This window comes from Tribolium madens, unplaced genomic scaffold (genome assembly GCF_015345945.1).
Source record: "Tribolium madens isolate multiple individuals breed KSU strain unplaced genomic scaffold, Tmad_KSU_1.1 Scaffold_19;HRSCAF=116;Tcas5.2_LG9, whole genome shotgun sequence".
NCBI lineage: Eukaryota > Metazoa > Arthropoda > Insecta > Coleoptera > Tenebrionidae > Tribolium > Tribolium madens.
The window spans coordinates 6,554,227-6,568,234 of record NW_025400983.1 but is presented as its reverse complement, the minus strand read 5'-3'; the positions used below and the strand labels follow the sequence as shown (position 1 = coordinate 6,568,234).

Here is a 14,008-nt window from a genome sequence, read left to right as displayed (position 1 = left end):
GAAATGGAATGTTTGAGTCGTGGTGCTACAGTTTTCAGTAGTAAAACGAGTGCCATCTTTGTGTAAGCTTCTTAAATACAAAATTACAATTACCTGTAAACATTAAGCTACCATTTTTACATTGGGCTTTTAAACAGTAAATTTGCGAAAAGGAGTTCTGAAAATATCTAGTAACAAAAATACAACAAAATATGCTGATAGTCACAAAAATCGTTTTTGGTCATAGTCTAAAATTTGTCTGTTAAGTGTTTTCAAATAAGATGCCCACCCGTTGTTCACCAAATTACCTAAAGTTTTAATCTTTGAATACTAAATACATATGTTAAATAATAAATTTTAGGCTAGGATCGTATTGAATGAGAAAATCTGCTTCAGAAAAGTGTTTATTAGTCACAATAATATGTAACAATAGTTGAACAACTGCACTCTACTAGAAGTTTGAAAACAAAAAAAAGAAGTAACAATTAAACTATGAAGATAGTAAAATTTGAAACAAGATTATAAAATACATAGTATCAAAATACGAAATTTGAACAAGATTTAATGGAATGACAAGAGCCAATAAAGTAACAACCTTAAACCTAGTTAAAAATAGAAATAGGACAACGTAGAACGATTTGAGTGCAGTAACCATTGTAAAATACAGTGAGACATGTATATTAGTAATATACATGTGTATTGAAGTGTGTATATAACAATTTGAAATTCCTAAATGGATTATGAACAAGTAAATATAGATATAGGTACTGTGCAGCTACACTATCCGAAATACCGGTTATTCTCCTTGAATTTCTCTATATAATATCAGTGAAAATAATCGGTACTCTGCCTAAGAATAATAGTCAAAAATGATCTACTTAATAAATACTACAGATTTCTTTAAACTGTATTTAAGTAGGAGGTTTAAAGCTTAAATATCCAATAAATAGAACTTAACATAGGATTTGGCTAAAATAAACTCACTCTACAGTATATCTTTAAATACACTTTTAGGTAATGTAATGTCTCATAGATATAAAATTTAATTTGAATAGTCAATAAAACTTTATCCCTATATAGATACTGATTTAAAATACAAATTTATACAATTTTTCGATATTTTTTGGTGTTGTTATGTATTTTTATCTTTTACAAAATTTAAACCAGCGAATGACCATCCATTAAAAATATGTACAAGTATCAGCCTTTCAATTCTACCACCCACACCACTATTACCACTAAAGATTGTTTAGACTTTTGATTGTATCGTCGAAAAAAAGAATTAGGCCTGCAAAACCTTCAAACCAAACTATTTCGAAGCGAAAGCAATTGAATGGCATTCACGCGTCCACTCGAAAACCAACCATTCTGGACAAGATATTTGAATAAAAAATATTTTTGTTTTTTTTTCTTCTTCAAAAATCTGATATATCATCTAAAATATCCCCTAATAATTGCAAAACTACATTTATATAATTTCATCTAAAGATGCAATAAGATTAAAAATCGTAAGCCTCTCTTTTATGTATAAATATCAACATTTAAAATTTACATAATACTTATGTACCGTTATATAGAAGAAATATATTTCAGCTTTGAACCGATAAAATCTCGTAAAACAAATAACAGTTATTTACAGAGGAGGGATTCTCTTACAACTTAATCCTGCCTGCAGGTACTTGAATCGTGAATTAAATTAACTTCTCCCCCGCCGTTAATTGACTTAACGAAAAACTAATTGAAATTAATTGTGCTTACACATATTTGAGCACCAATGTATTATTTCGTACGCAATACACAAACGAAACCATTTATATACAGAGCGTCTCTAGAAAATCCTTCATTGTACAGCAGGTCATTTACAATTACGTATTAAACACTAGAATGATATGTATGAGCTTTACAGAAATTATTAGGTCATACACTATAGTACTAGTGGAATAAAATCATAGTTTGTGTATTGCTTCAATTTTTAGAACTGCAACTAAGAAACTACGCTACAGTGGCAGTGAAAACATTTCAAGAAATTAGTCAAAAGTCAGTTAAGTACAAAAACATTCATTGTATAACAAAGGAAAAAACGTTTCAATTTTTTAAGGTGATATAAATAAGACTATACTACACTAGGACTAGAAATTCTATTTTCGGCAAAACAGTTTTTCAAGGTAAGAAACAGAAACGAGTAATTGTTCTGCATAAACGTGGTGGATTGAATGTTTTACCTTGAAAAATGTGTAACCAAACTACAATCACAGCTTTGAATCCATAATCAGAATTAATAATTTTTTTTCGTACAACGTCTAAAATCATCTCACTTTTGTTGTCGATCCTTGCATTCGTTTTAAATGCATGAAAATTACCAAATAACAGCCAAAAATAGACATTGTAAAGATATAAGTACATATCAGAGTTATAATTATAGGATAATGCTACATTGCAGTAATTTACAAATTAATTCTTTCAAGAGATTGATTATCAAGACTCACGACTAACTGTTAGATGCGTTAATTTGGTTTTAAGCTAAGTACTCAAAGCCGGTCTTCATTTCTTCTCACTGATATTTCTTTGGTCTTCTAAAAAGTTGGTATTACCTGATCTGTAATAATCATTAGCACAATTATCGAAAATTTGTTAATACAGACCTGTTATTTGGGCCTATGCAAGTGCAGGAGTCCCCTTGAGACAGTGACCTTTGATGGGCATCCGCTAACGGGCCCCCCTGCCTCTCTCTTTCTGCTCGTTCTCTCTGTAACCTGAAAAAGCAATGTTTTAAATACCCCTCTCGCATAAAACTTGGTCTTTAAATCGCTCGAATGCCGTCAACTCACCACACTTCCCATAGTTTCATCCCAGAGACTATGTAAGCATTGAAAAGGCATTCGTTTAAATATAACCCAATTGAAATAATTGCAAAAAATTTAACTACTTACTTGTTTTTCGATTGGCGCATGAACTGTTGGATCTTCCTGGCGGCTTGATGTTGGCGTCTTTGCGAATAAGTTCGTCTAAAAATTGATTTCCAAAAATGAACTAAAGGGTTTAGAATGATTTTAAGTCCGTTAGTGCAACAGGAAGACATTATACTGTTATGACATCAAGAACTACCACACAACGTCCACATGGAGCAGCAACTACATCGAAGCAGGCAGGGCAGTGTTTTCAGAGAGTGGTATGTAGATAAGTTTGCTAATCTTGTACCATGTAAGAGAGTTCGCTGGTCGAAATAAAAATGTGGAATGTTTGTTCGAATGGGGATGGTGGTTGTTAAACTTACCGAAGGGTTTTAGTGGGGTTGTGAGAAAGCAAACTTGTTTACTGACTTTTCTACTGTACATACAATTGCCACTGTTATATTAAAGCTCATCGAAGCTTTACGAAAACAAAAATTTCCAAAATTTCTTCTTTCAAATCTAATTAAACATTTTCTTCCAATTTTTGGCATATAAAGTGACATTTTTGACTGACGTCCGACTTAAAATTAGACCTTTCGTAAATTGATAAGAGAAGCCAACTAAGTCAATTTTTTTACTATAATTTACCATTTTTAACTGGTACACGATCAAATAAGAATTCTAAATCAATATGAGAATAAAAAAATTCTCGAGATATCTTTGTTTTGTTTTTTGTTTATTGTAACAAAATAGTTACACTGGCCGCCAAAAATAATCGGACAACTAAAATTTTGCGATTTTTCACATTGCAATATTTTTGGTATTCTTTGTCGGATTTCAACGAATTTCTGTTTGGATTAAAGAATGAACTTTGCAGAACATTGTAATTTAATTCAATAACACTTCTAATCTTGTAAATGTTATGCCTAAAAGACCAGAGCACTGTTTTTTTACTTATTTTTATACTGAGGTGTGGTGAGCGACAGAGACAAATTTAAGTTTTTACTGATTTCAGATTATTGCCCATTCTTTTCTGAATTATGTACCACATTTTCCATAATTTTAATTCTTCAGACATGAGAGATATAAATCTTCAAAAAAGCATTATATTTCCGATTTCAATGAATGTTCGTATTAAGTAGACCAAATGTGCCAAAACATCAAAATAGGCGCATGGAAGCTTCCAATAATTAACCGTTTTATTTGTTGTAATCCGTTGAAGTTTCAAGTTTTTCAGATTTTTTGTGTTCAAAGACATAATTGTGCTCTTTTCGTGAGATAAGCAATAACACTGATCAACTAATTTGAACAAATTTTCGGTAACATTGATTAAACTACCTTCAGCGTTTATAATTCTTCACTCTGATTTCGAAAATTTGCACAAAAATGTCCCATCACGTATCATTCGTATGTTACCAACTTCGTTCTGACACCCATGTTAAAGCAAAAGAGTACTGAAAATAATTCAACTATGTATTTAATTTATTTTATTATGAGCATACAATATTTTAATAAACTAATTTTAGAAACATTAAAAAAGTCATATATTACAATAAAAGAGTGAAGTCTCAACATTTTCTTTTGTTAGGTACGTTACTGTGGCGTTTTAAAAAGGCTAACAGTAATCGCCCCTCATGGAAGGGTTCTAACGGCCTTGATAGCGTTCTTTCATTTTTCTGATGTCTTGGTGAAACCTCTACCCTTGTTCGTCGCTGACAGCCCCCAAATTTATTGGAAAAAAATCCAAGTGGGAGTGCAGAAAATGTATGAATTAAATTTGTGGTAAAAAATTCAACAAATAAACGGTACGTGTTATCAAAAAACTAAATGCATTTTGTTATTTAGGAAGTAAAAAACTACTATTGACCAAATTGTCATCAATGTTACCGAACCTTTGTTGACCTGTGTAATTTTCGGTTTAACTACCTTTTTATGTAGCCTACTTTTTGAACGAATATTTAGTAACATTAGAAAAGCAACGTCTTTTTCAATGCTTTATATCTCTGGGGTACCAGAAGATAAAACTTTGAAATAAATTGGTCCTCATTCAGAAAAGAACGGGCAATAATCTGAAATAAGTAAAACTTAATTTTGTCTCTGTTGCACACTATACTTCAGTATAAAAAAGTAAAAACAACATACAAGACAAAACTAGAAATGTTATTGAATTAAATTACAATGTTCGTTCTTTAAACCGAACAAAAATTAATCGAAATCCGACAAAGAATAACTAAAATATTGCAATGTGAAAAATAGCAAAATTTTAATTGTCTGGTTAATTTTGACGGCCAGTGTATTTAAGTAACAAGGAATGCAAAGACATGTTAAGACTCGAGGTAAACGAGTATACGAAGAGATAAAGTCGCTTTTCGCATACCAAGAACCAATGTCAAAAAAGGCCGTTGCGAGAGCTATAGAATTGAAACAGTGGTAAATTTTGTTTGAAAAATTTTAAATCGCTTAGTTAAAAATTCAGATAAACCTGGTAACTGAAAATAAACTTTTCGTTATAGTATGGTTTCAAAAATCCGTATTCAGTAAACAAACTACCAAACATAGAACACACACATACACACGGGTTAGAGGTAAAGGTAATATACCACAGAAAGCCTTACACCAAGACTAGCAAACGAATCCCCCGGGATCCCTGTTTAAAACTTACTTTAACCCGGAAGCGGGTGTTCCCTCTCGGCTTCCCCTTCCCCCCTGCTCCTTGTAGTTACGGTAATAGTTCTGGATGCACACGGCGGCTTCCTGGCTCTTCTTGAACCGTTTATGTTCGCAGTAAGACCGATACCCGTTCTGTATCACCATTGCGGCGTGCGTCATTTGTTTATAATACGCGTATTGTTTGTAGCGTCTGTAGTAATTTTGGATGACGATGGCGGCTGTCCTCTCTTTATCCTGTTCTTGTTGTAAACGTCCCTTGTACGATCTATACGCCTTCTGGATGATTTTCGCTGCCTCGTATAACTCCCTCTGCTCGCGATCTGAACCAAACAAATCAAAATTTAATACCTAAAAAATTGAAATACGGACCTGAAAGCGTTAAATTCGAGAAATCCTTTTCGAAGACGCTCCCCGACGCTTGGAAAAACTCGCAAAAGTCGGCAGTGGTTGGCGGTGGGGACGGCGAGTCAAGCGTGAAGGAACACGGAGATTGTAAACAACTCGAAGAGGCCGGACTTAAGCTCGAACAGGGCGTCCCCACGTCATAATATCTAGGAAATTTACGTAAATCGGACGGTTTCAGCATTGGAATTGTCTTACCGATAGTTGTGGTCCGAAAACTCAAAGTTGAATTCGTTTGATTCGAAACTCGACGACGATTGGTCCAGTAAAGGTTCCATGAAAACGTCAGATAAAGTGTCGTTGGGTTCGGGAGGGCCGGGACTTGTATCTAGGAGCATGTCTTCGCTTTCGTTCTGAAATTATTTATGTTATAAAAATATTCATTTTTTTTAAAAGATTCTACCTTGATTCTATCGGGCATTGCGGCGATGATTTGCTCGGCGAGTGTCAAAACGCGAGCGTCTTGCTCCCCTGTGGTAGAAATATAAGCGTTCAAATCAAAACTAAATTTTTAAGACGAAAAAAAAAAAAATTTTTCGCTTCTAGTTAGCTGGTTTCTAGTGAAAAATGCAAAGCGACAAATTCGTACAAAACTTTTAAGTTAAGCAGCCTTTAGCGTTTTGAACCAAGTTTTGTTTTATATTCTTTTTTAATGACTTATTCAGTTGCTTGTTGAAAATTCAATAAATAATTTAACATTTTTTATGAAAACTGTAAGAAAAAAAATTAAGCGCGACAGCTGCATAGTATTAAAAGTTTTGTAATCTACTATAAAAAAATATTTTATCACACGGTAAAACATTGACGTAAGTATAACCTGGATAATTTTAATATAGCTGTAGGAAGACCTTCATAAAAATTTATTACTGAAGAAGGAAACTTTAATTTTTGTAGAACAACTAGAATTACTCTTGAATTAGAAATGAGTCAGTGAAAAAAATTATTTTCTGTACAATTCAAATTAATTCTAATGTAGCATGACGATAAAACAATCGGACTAGAAAGCGTAGGTGTTGGATTGTAATGAAATCAATTCTCATTAAACGTTACAAAGTTGTGTGGAAAAAATGTAGTAATTGAATTATCAAGATTATACGTTACAGGTTAGAGTTAAGGTGAGAAACATGTTATTTTAATGATTAAAAATTTATCAAAGAAAAGAAAACGTACATGCAAACACAGCAAGCAAGCGGCAAAGCGTTTAATTGATATTTAATTTGATTTCGAGTAGTTTTCAACTTAACTTGTATTGAATTAGAGACCATTTTTTGACGTTAAGTTTTAGGACAGTTAGTGCAGAAATACTAGCTAAAACGTCATTATACGGACAACTATTAAGAACAAGAAACATTAAACAGTGAAACAACACCGATAGACAACAAAGACCATCATTGCACTGACCTACAGTACTGTTGTGGATGTCACTTTCGTCATCAGAGACCGCTTCCACATCAATCAGGGGACTACTGCTTCTCGGTCCACTCCCTATCTCGCCTATCAAAATCATAAGTCAGTGCACGAGATATATTTTACACCAGTCTCAGTTCGTTGCTTTTCAATTCGTTTCTTATTTAATTTCGAAATTTTTTTAATACAACATCAAAAGCGTTCCAAAAGCAAAAATCAAAAACTTGGTATGTCGATAAAACCAAGATGGAGGGCATGCACAAAATTTGATTTTTCCTTTTCACACTAAGCACTTACCTTGGCCGAAAAATCAAAGCGCAAAACTTTAAAGAAAACAATGCAAACGAATCATCCAGCGACTTACATAACGCGAAATCCATTCGGCGACAGGACTCGGGGGGCTCGCTATCGAAAGAGTTCTCGCGGGTCGACAGGGGCAACGACATGCTGCGATCGAACCTAAAATCGTAGCCATTTATCGATCTGCCACATACAGGGTGTTCCCATAAAGAAACATCGAAATTTTGCCAAAATATGCCTGAAAATGACATCAGGTGTATCACATAATCCGAGATCTGTGTCTAGGGTACTTTATTAACAAAGAATGTTGACTAAAAATGACTAAAAACAAAAAAAAAAGATTTAAAATAAGAACTTAGTTGTTTGAAAAAAAAATATGGTATTGGAATAAAGAAAACTCGTTTGTGGTTGGAAATAATTCAAAATAAATTACATAAAAGGAAACAGTGACAGCCTTCTGGAGGATCATAATGGTATAAATATGCCAGATTTTTTTGGATTTTTCAAAATTAGATAAATAAAACATTTTGGTAAAATTTCGAAAGCCTCTATGAGAATACTCTACACCCAAGAAACCATTATTACTTAGACAGTCTTGAGCTAAAGAGCCTGGAGTTTTTCGACTTTGTACTTTCCGAACTCGCACAACTCATATGAATGCCGCTATCAATCGACGGCCTCTTTATCAATTTTTGTCCGTTGCTTCCTCTCGTACTCGCCGATGAATCTGATAGCAAAGGACTTGGCTTGCTTCCGATGATATTATCCGAGTCGAGATCGATATTTAACATTTTGTACTTTTGAGATTCGCTCCTCGTGACAGCTCCCGGTCTTAGAAAAACCCCATCGTGCGATTTACTTGAATTAAGCGACGCCACCGAACTCGCCGGCGAAATAACCGTCGGCGATTCCGTCGAAAAACTATTATGCAACATCATGTTTGCTTTATCACGTCTCAATTCCAATTTTTCCAATTCTTTAACTAATTCGTTATGATTGTTGCTTTTTGCGCACTCGAGAGCGGTTTGATTGGACGTATTCTTCATGTTGAGGGCCGTATGGTTCCACTTGTAGAGCATTATGGCCGTTTCGGTGTGGCCACGAGCGCAGGCCCACATCTACAGTCATTTCTTAGTCAATTTCGAGCCCTAGATTGATAAAAACTACTTACCAGAGGGGTATAACCGTCTTCGTCCTGGCTTAAAGCATCAACTTCCGTCTCAAGTAATAACGAAGAGTTTTCCGCCCGCCAATGGAGCAAAGCGCACACCAATCGCGAGTATCCCAAAGACGCCGCTAGATGTAATAAAGTCATGCCTCGATGGCTGGCGAACCACGAGACACTCAATTCTTCGCCTTGACTCCACATTCGCGACGTCATATATTGACAAAAACCGACAAGGCGGTCCTCAAAGTTGGGTTGACAGAACAGAGCCGTGTCTTCAACCTACAATTTACAATTTATAGACGCAAACGTTTAATAAATAAATGAAGCGGAATGCATTTAAGAGGTGTCTTGTGGTTTTGTTTCTTTCAAAGTCGGACTGGCACGACGCCACCAAAGTGTTTATGAAAATTCACTAAATCTTTTGTTTTGTGTTAATTCGAGTAAATTAAGAGAGTAGTCAGACTTCCTATTTCGCCAAACATGAGGTCGGGATCCGGTTACAACAACGAGAAATTTCGCTTTTAAAAGTAAAATAGCAAAGTAACTTAGAAAGTAGTTAGTATGCTTACAAACAAAAAAATAATTCCAGTTCACCGTCTTTTCTTTTCCTTGGTTTTTTAGAATGAAAATACCAATCCATTCACGAAACAAATCAACTGAATTTTTTGTTAATAAAAAATAACTGTCGACTACACTTTGAGCTTTTTGCATCCTCTTTTAATTCAGTTTCTAATAATAATTAGACATGAAACTACAAAACTCACTCATGTTTGTGTCAAATAATTTTAAAGCTAATCAAACTGGTGATAAATAGATAAAAAAGCTTTGATATAATTTAAACTTTTGTAAGTGGTAATTATTTTGGCTCGTTTTGCACATCATTTAATTTTCTGTTGTTTCTCTTTTTGTACATACGTTAAAAAAACAAATAACAATAGCGAAAATCTCAATTGGAGATAAATAAAAAATAGAGTAGCAAATAAAAAAGATAAAACCAAAATTTCTGGGATGTACTCTTGTATGTTTACTCTGTGGTTAAAAATTAATTGTACAACAAATGGAAAAAGTGCGTCAATAAGAAGAACTCTTACGCAATCGGAGCCATCGGTCGGTTCTTGTTTAATCTGCAGTCTGTCATCCATCGCTTCTAACCTTTGTAAAAGCGTAAACTTGAGTAAATTATCATTCGATCTTTCGATTTTCGGTTCCGGAGCAGCAACTTGCTCTTCCCTGGGTGGTAACTTGTATTCGAATATCACAGAATTGGAAATCACATAACCATCACACGCTACTTGTAACGTCGCCAATCCAGCCTCATGAGCTATAATCATAATAAAAAGAAAACCTTTCAAAAAAATTTACACCCACCTGGACAATAGCAACGCAACACCCCACTTTGTACTAAAGTCGTGGGTACGGGGAATGTATCGAAGAGTACCGTGTAGGGACCTGACGAATGCCATGGTCCCGTGACTAGAACTTTGACACCGCCCTCTGGGTACGCCCATTCGGGCGAATAATCGGTGATTTTCGCCGAACCCTCCATTGAATTATTCGACGTGTGCTCTGCATGGTTCTTCTCGTGTCTGTTTTCGGACGGATGAACATCTAAAAGTGCGGCTTGACCTGAATCTAAGCCTTCCAAATCTGGGAATTCGCCCAACATGTCGAAAGCGTCCAAATTGACAAAAACGTCGTCGTCGACGACGTGAGTCGGCGACACCACCACGTCACAACTGTCGATAAAGTCCATCGGATTGATTTCCTGGGTCATGTTTTGGGGTTCGTTTTGCTTGGCAGGGCGGTTGGGAGGATTGGGTTCCGAGTTGTGGCGCTGATGTCCGTTTAATTCACTTGAACACAATGGCATGTTGGCCGAAAGAGTCCTTTGGATGTCTTCTTGGGACAAGTCGAGAGTCTCATTGAAGAAACCTCCGTTAATTATGGAAGAACCGTCACTTTTACTGACCAAAGATCCACTCGAGTCAGTCCCCAAAAGGACAACCGTATCCCCAAAATTGTGATGTTTGTAATCCTCGATAACCTCCTCATGACTCGTATCCATGTGTTTGGAAGGAGTCGAAGGAGCACTCGACATGACCACCTCCGTCTGATGGTGCCTCCCATACGAAATCCCTTCAAAGACCTGTCTTTCATTCACTTCCATCTTTTGATTCATCTTATCTTTGGAAGAAGGGTGGCAACACGAAGACGGATTCGTATCCATAACCTCCTGTTTCAAAACCAAATGACCATTCCGCTGCTCATTTTTTCCGCGAACGAAATTCGCAACACTGACCGGAGTCACAAGATTCTGATTCGTGTTATTTGGACTCGTGGAATTACTATTAAGGATCAGTAACCCTCCCCCTCCTTGAATCTGACTCAAACTTAGCACCAATGGTGGCGTATTGCCCGAACTCGAACAGTTTTGGTTGCGCGATTCGCGCGAATAAACGCGAGGCGAATTGTTGTTCAAAAGCATCGATCCTGAACCAGTAGTCGAAGAAACTTGATTGTTGTTGTCGGCACTGCTTGGAGGCCTGGAATTCGAACTAGAACTCGGAAGAGGCGACGAAACGTCTTTAGCTGAAGTTATGCGTCGCATAGGGTGCGAACAACTTTTGCCATCGGCGCAAGTTGAGTCGGGACAACCGCATTCTAACTGTTTGACTAGAGCTGCTTGTCTGGCGACACGTTGTTTTTCCATTAATTGACTAACAATGGCTTCCACTGTCTCAGCAGTCTGCAATTTGAAATTCTACTAAAATATTACACTGATTTCGAGGGTGCAATTACCGATATTTCTAATTCGTTGTTCAGGTCGGGTTCGTCTTCGCTGAAAAACATTGGTTTTAATTGGGAGACGAGTTCGTCTTTCGTCCATTCTTTCTTGTCGGCCCATAAGGCCAAACTTGGGGTTATCACGGCTAGTTTGTTGTCGTCCGGGTACGGGACGTTCAAATAATGGACTAGAACTATATCAGGGTTCTGCAAAAACCATGGAATTATTTTAATCGAGTACTAGTGCTAGAGACTGACCTGAAGTAGCCAATAGCAGCGTCGATGAAACGTCGGCAAGATCGCTGAATGGACGTAGCAGCCGTATATGCACTGAAAATAAATAGAAACTCTTGATTTTAATTCGAACAAATTTTTCTACCGTCTAATCTTCGACTTATAAAACTATTATTTGAGAATGAGCTTCGAGGAGAAGGCAAAGTTGAAAATGTCTTACCAGAAACTTATAGTTATTATGGGATTTCATTCTGACTAGAACATTTACTTTTTATGTGCTCTTTCTGCAAATAGCTTTAAAAATAATTACGGAGATGTACTTTTACCTCTAGCATACAGTGTAAAGCAAAATTGCGCTTTTACGGCCATACTCTTTCCGAAGTTTTACTAAGATATTATAGCAAATTTTTAAAATGACGGAGAATATTAATTTTTAGCGTCGACGATAAAAATTATTTGGAAAATTACTTACCAAAAATGGCACTTCCTCAAGGAGCAAAATGATAAAAAATCATTCTACAAAGTTATGCAGAATGAATCAATGTGTTGGCAATCCTGACTCTAATTTTTAAAGGATACCATTGGAGTACGCTTCTGATTAACAACAATTCAACAATTGATTTATCAAACAAAACCGTATCCGGTGGCAGTGTTGCAAATTGTTAACAAAAATACTTTCAAATTTGCTACCAACAGACTCAGTCTTTTTGGATCACTTCGTATTAGAAAAATGAATGGTCATTTTTATAAAATGTATTTTTTAAAATAAATTCTCAAATGTTCTAAACTTTTTTTTAACTTCTTTGACGTTTCAAGAGCTCTCGAAATAACTTCAAATCAAAAAGCACTAAAAACAAATTACAAAAACAAAAGTTACATTTTCTTATTCGAATTAAGTAGAAACAATAAATACGTTTTTGGAATACGCTGCCGAAAATAGCTGTTTACGGATTCAGTTGAGTCTCTGAAATAAGTCTTTTCTGGACGCAAAAGTCAATTTGGTTACTATGGTAGCGAAATTTTTTAATTAATAAGAGATTTGAAATTGAATTTTTGGGAGCTTTAACAAAAAATGTTGTTTGTAACACGTATGGACCTAAAACATTTTTACGGACTCATCTGTTATCCTAGCAACGATTTGTCCGCAAAAACTGTGTTTTAGGTACTTGTAACAAAAATAACTAATTAAACGACTTAAAAAATACAAGGTGTCCGAGCTTTTTTAAATTATGATTTAGAAATATTAAAACTTGGCGAAAATATTGATCTAAATAAGGCATTTTTCTGGCGTTTGTTTTTGTAATCTTTTTGAAGTGGTGGGGTGCAAATTGCTCTCAGAACATCTGTTTTCGCTGTACAAAACGTGTGGCTCGTTTCGCCCATTAAAGAAAAAAGTGTCGGCTTATGGTAATTGCCGCAATTAAACGACACGATCTTCCGGAAAAAAATCATTAAGCCGTTAACGGCACGTTATAAACTTAGGCTTGATACATTTATAAATGATAAATGAAATAGTTAACAGACGTCTCGCGACGATAGCAATAACAAACCTTTCTAATGGAAGTCATTCATCATGCGTCGTTGCGATATTAAAAATCCTCGTATGAATATACACACGTTGTCGCCGTTTCATTGATTAATTAATCGCGAAGATTTTTCGTAACCCTTTTGGTAATAACTGCGTCATGTTTGACACGCGCTTCCAATTAATAAACGGAAAGCTTTCGCTTATTACAGCGATACAATTCCAGATTAAATCGGGCGATTCGTAAAAAGCCGATGGCTTTTTTTGTGTTTAGCGCGTGACATGACAGTGTGATTTAATCAAAGTCGGCCGACTCGGGGGCTGTATGAATTTAAACTGCCTTATTACCAAACTCCATATGTGCAAGATTTGATTTCATTGTTGTGAAACAGGGATGAAGCGAGTAAGACGTGCAATGAGTGAAATTAACATTTTGAGACATTTGTACCAAGAAAGAATCAAACTCCACGATTCTGAATCCCTGAATTGTGGCAACAAACATTTCTCTTTTTCAACAAAAACTAATAAAATTGGTGATTTATTTATTATTATAAAATTTTGCAACACTACACTAACAAAAGGTATACTTTTACTTTCCATTAAACAGCATCACATCTTCTAATTGACACCAATTTTTGGATGTCGAAA

The 14,008-nt window shown here is 35.4% G+C and overlaps 1 protein-coding gene across 10 annotated transcripts in view; it reads right to left on the bottom strand.

Annotated features, from left to right (window-relative positions):
• Window positions 1-365: 365 nt before the first annotated feature.
• LOC123016086 (calmodulin-binding transcription activator 2) overlaps window positions 366-14,008 on the bottom strand; it is a 120,252-nt gene continuing 106,609 nt past the window's right edge. For 3 of the 10 annotated variants that reach the window (XM_044416305.1, XM_044416308.1, XM_044416312.1), the window contains 15 exons: window positions 11,860-11,931; window positions 11,617-11,808; window positions 10,186-11,578; window positions 9,909-10,138; window positions 8,821-9,096; window positions 8,235-8,767; window positions 7,714-7,808; window positions 7,344-7,436; window positions 6,346-6,413; window positions 6,141-6,295; window positions 5,910-6,091; window positions 5,533-5,860; window positions 2,910-2,984; window positions 2,622-2,732; window positions 366-2,575 (listed from right to left, as the gene is read on the bottom strand). In XM_044416305.1, the coding sequence (XP_044272240.1) occupies window positions 2,521-2,575; window positions 2,622-2,732; window positions 2,910-2,984; window positions 5,533-5,860; window positions 5,910-6,091; window positions 6,141-6,295; window positions 6,346-6,413; window positions 7,344-7,436; window positions 7,714-7,808; window positions 8,235-8,767; window positions 8,821-9,096; window positions 9,909-10,138; window positions 10,186-11,578; window positions 11,617-11,808; window positions 11,860-11,931 (3,858 nt within the window). In that variant the 3' untranslated portion in view covers window positions 366-2,520. Of the gene's footprint in view, window positions 2,576-2,621; window positions 2,733-2,807; window positions 2,836-2,909; window positions 2,985-5,532; window positions 5,861-5,909; window positions 6,092-6,140; window positions 6,296-6,345; window positions 6,414-7,343; window positions 7,437-7,713; window positions 7,809-8,234; window positions 8,768-8,820; window positions 9,097-9,908; window positions 10,139-10,185; window positions 11,579-11,616; window positions 11,809-11,859; window positions 11,932-14,008 lie in introns of all 10 variants that reach the window. The other 7 variants (XM_044416309.1, XM_044416313.1, XM_044416311.1 and 4 more) reach the window with 7 other exon arrangements.